At 23.2% G+C, this 2,692-nt stretch overlaps 1 protein-coding gene across 1 annotated transcript; it reads left to right on the top strand.

Moving 5' to 3' along the window:
- Positions 1-6: 6 nt before the first annotated feature.
- On the top strand, positions 7-2,675 carry LOC112681044. Its single transcript, XM_025551308.1, has 9 exons — positions 7-134; positions 201-332; positions 394-462; positions 547-618; positions 726-854; positions 933-1,007; positions 1,076-1,338; positions 1,416-1,574; positions 2,468-2,675. Exons 1-9 carry the CDS (start codon positions 38-40, stop codon positions 2,603-2,605), a joined length of 1,134 nt encoding a protein of 377 aa, XP_025407093.1. The 5' UTR covers positions 7-37; the 3' UTR covers positions 2,606-2,675.
- Positions 2,676-2,692: the final 17 nt, after the last annotated feature.

Raw genomic sequence — 2,692 nt, 5'->3', positions numbered from 1 at the left:
ATCATTAATTGAAGCAAAATCAAAAGCAAATATTGCCATGTATAGGTCAGATTTTACTGATGACGATGAAGTAATCAATCAGAATAAACTATACTCATCCACAAAATTAAATGCATCAATGCCTCTGTTTTCTGGTAATGTTGTAGTATTTGCATTTATAAATTCTTTTATTGATAATTTACCTTACGCTTTACCTATAGATTCAAACAATGACGAATCTATGATGACAGTTTCTAAAAAACCATTTATGTCTTTGAAATGCGAATCTGCAGGTTCAAACCAGACAAGAAAACTAAAACATGGTTGGTCCCCATCTCCAAACAAATTAAAATGTAATTATTTCATTTTATTAAAATTTCAATACCTTCTAATAATATTTAACTTATTTTAAAGCATTAAAAACTCGTGTTGAGTCACAAGAAGTTGCTATTTCTCCATCAAGTACCTCAAAATTTCATCCTGGTATACATATTATACATTTAAATATAATGAGTTATTTTCGTTGTAATTATTTCAAGTTTATAAATAAACAAATACATTTTTCAGAAAAAAGTTCTACAGCTAGAAAACTTTCTTTTTTACACGTATCTGAAATTTTTGATTCCAAAAAAATTAAAAGTAAGTTAATTAGATAAACAGAATCAAATATCAATACCTAATTAATATACAAAAATTATTATTGTATCTTATTTAACAATATAAATACATTTTTGCTAAAATTTTAGATCTACCTATTCAGTCTAATATTGAAAGAATAATTTCTAATGACATTCAAGAACAAGATCCTGTTTCTTTAAATAATAATAAGTCCAACATCTTAATTGATGATATTTCTAATGGTGAAGTAACTGCAGGTATATATAAAAACATTTTTTTCATGAATAAAAACTAAATATTACCTAATTAGTTGCCTCTAATTATTTTATTATTAGGTAAATTTGATCAAAGTTTGGGAACAAAAGATACAGTATCAAGTGTTACTTCTAAAAATTCTATTGCTTTGCCCGGTAATATAAATATTTTAACCTTTTAGTTATAAACTATTATAAAAATTTCCCTTTTTGCTTTATAACAGATGGTGGTTTTCAAAATAATATCATGCGTAATATGGCATTTTTAAAAATGGAATTACGACAAATTCAAAATAACCAAACGGTTATGTTTGAACACTTCGAATCAATAATAACCCACTTACAAGGCAATAATGCTTATACTAATAATAAAAATAGTTTGACTCAATATGATTATCATGATTGCCCATTACCATTAGATAATATTATTGATTTAAACACTGTAGAAGATAAAATTGCTGGCGATCATCAATTTAAATCACTTTTGGTAATTATTATTGCAATTTTTATATTAAAATTAATTAACTTAATATGTGTTGAATGTATTTATATTTTATATTTAAGGTTAACGAGCTTTCATATATTGGTGGAAAACATGTAAAAGCTATGGTTAAAAGACTTATGTCAAAATTGTTTACTGACAATCTTTTATCTGATTATTCTTATACTGGTAAAAAGGGTAAAAAACCATTCTCAACACTTTTCATTTGTTCAGTTATATTTGGTAGGTATCAACTATAATAATATATTATAATTATAATTTTAGCAGTGACAATGAAAATATATAATTTTCATTTGTTTCTAATTTAATATTATTTATAGTTAATATTTTAATTTAGCATGTTTATTATTATTGTATATGTTTTTGTAGAAGCCCCTCTTCGTATTGTTAGTTTAATACATTATTACAATTTTATCATTTTTTAAGTTTTCTCTGTATTATTAATTAGCCTAAGTAATTATTAAATTTGTGTTGTTTCTGTCTTGCAGCTATACAACATGGACAATTTTATATTCACAATAATGAGCTTTACTTTGTTATTTTTAAAATGATAGTAAACTGAATTAAATATATAATAGTGTGTTATACAGGGTATCTTTGAAGCTTTTATTGATATTTTAATTGCAAAGCAAATTATAAGCATTTTAAACATTTTTAGAAATTTTAAAATGATCATAAATTGCTTCATTATTAAAAAATCAAATTAAAAAGCCTCTGATGCCCTATATATATATATATATAGTAATCTTACCTTAAAATGTTAAATAAGTCATTCACTCTAATTAAAAAAAAAAAAAAAAGCAGTGAAAAGCGTTTTTGTGAATGTACAATTTGTTATTCTTTATTGCTTCTAAGACAGAGACAACATATATTATGCAGGTTTGGAGATATCTTAATGTTTGTTATATAATTGTAATTGTTGATCTTGAGTAAACTTTTATATAGAAATCTAATAAAAATAGTAAAATAAATAAGACTATAATGATAAAGTAATATTAATTATATTGTATATATAATACAGTATCATAAATGGAAAGAGACCTTAGAAGACTCTATATATATTTTTTAAAATGATATATAAAGACTATATAATTAATATTTTTTCTAATTGTACGATGCTATTAAAAAACAAGTTAAATTCTCAAATATTCCTAAAAATGAAATTGAAGAAACAATCAAACGTGTATTAGCTCAAGCTCCGTTTAACATCAAAAGACAACAGGACAAAACAACCATTGTACGATCAGTTTGAATAGCTTGATCATATTATTTAAACACATTTTTTTTTAAATTAATTTTTTGAAATCTTTGATAATATTTAATTCTTAAATTACTCATT

Source organism: Sipha flava, unplaced genomic scaffold, assembly GCF_003268045.1.
Source record: "Sipha flava isolate LNK unplaced genomic scaffold, YSA_version1 18450_pilon_pilon, whole genome shotgun sequence".
NCBI classification, from domain to species: domain Eukaryota; kingdom Metazoa; phylum Arthropoda; class Insecta; order Hemiptera; family Aphididae; genus Sipha; species Sipha flava.
The sequence above is the reverse complement of the archived record's forward strand: the minus strand, read 5'-3'. Positions and strand labels throughout refer to the sequence as shown.

Excerpts from the sequence above, each read along its gene's own strand:
- LOC112681044 (XM_025551308.1), top strand. The coding sequence starts at position 38 with ATGTATAGGTCAGATTTTACTGATGACGATGAAGTAATCAATCAGAAT. Across the intron at positions 855-932 it reads TAATGGTGAAGTAACTGCAG|GTAAATTTGATCAAAGTTTG; the intron begins GTATATATAAAA and ends TTTTATTATTAG. Across the intron at positions 1,339-1,415 it reads ATCAATTTAAATCACTTTTG|GTTAACGAGCTTTCATATAT; the intron begins GTAATTATTATT and ends TTTATATTTAAG.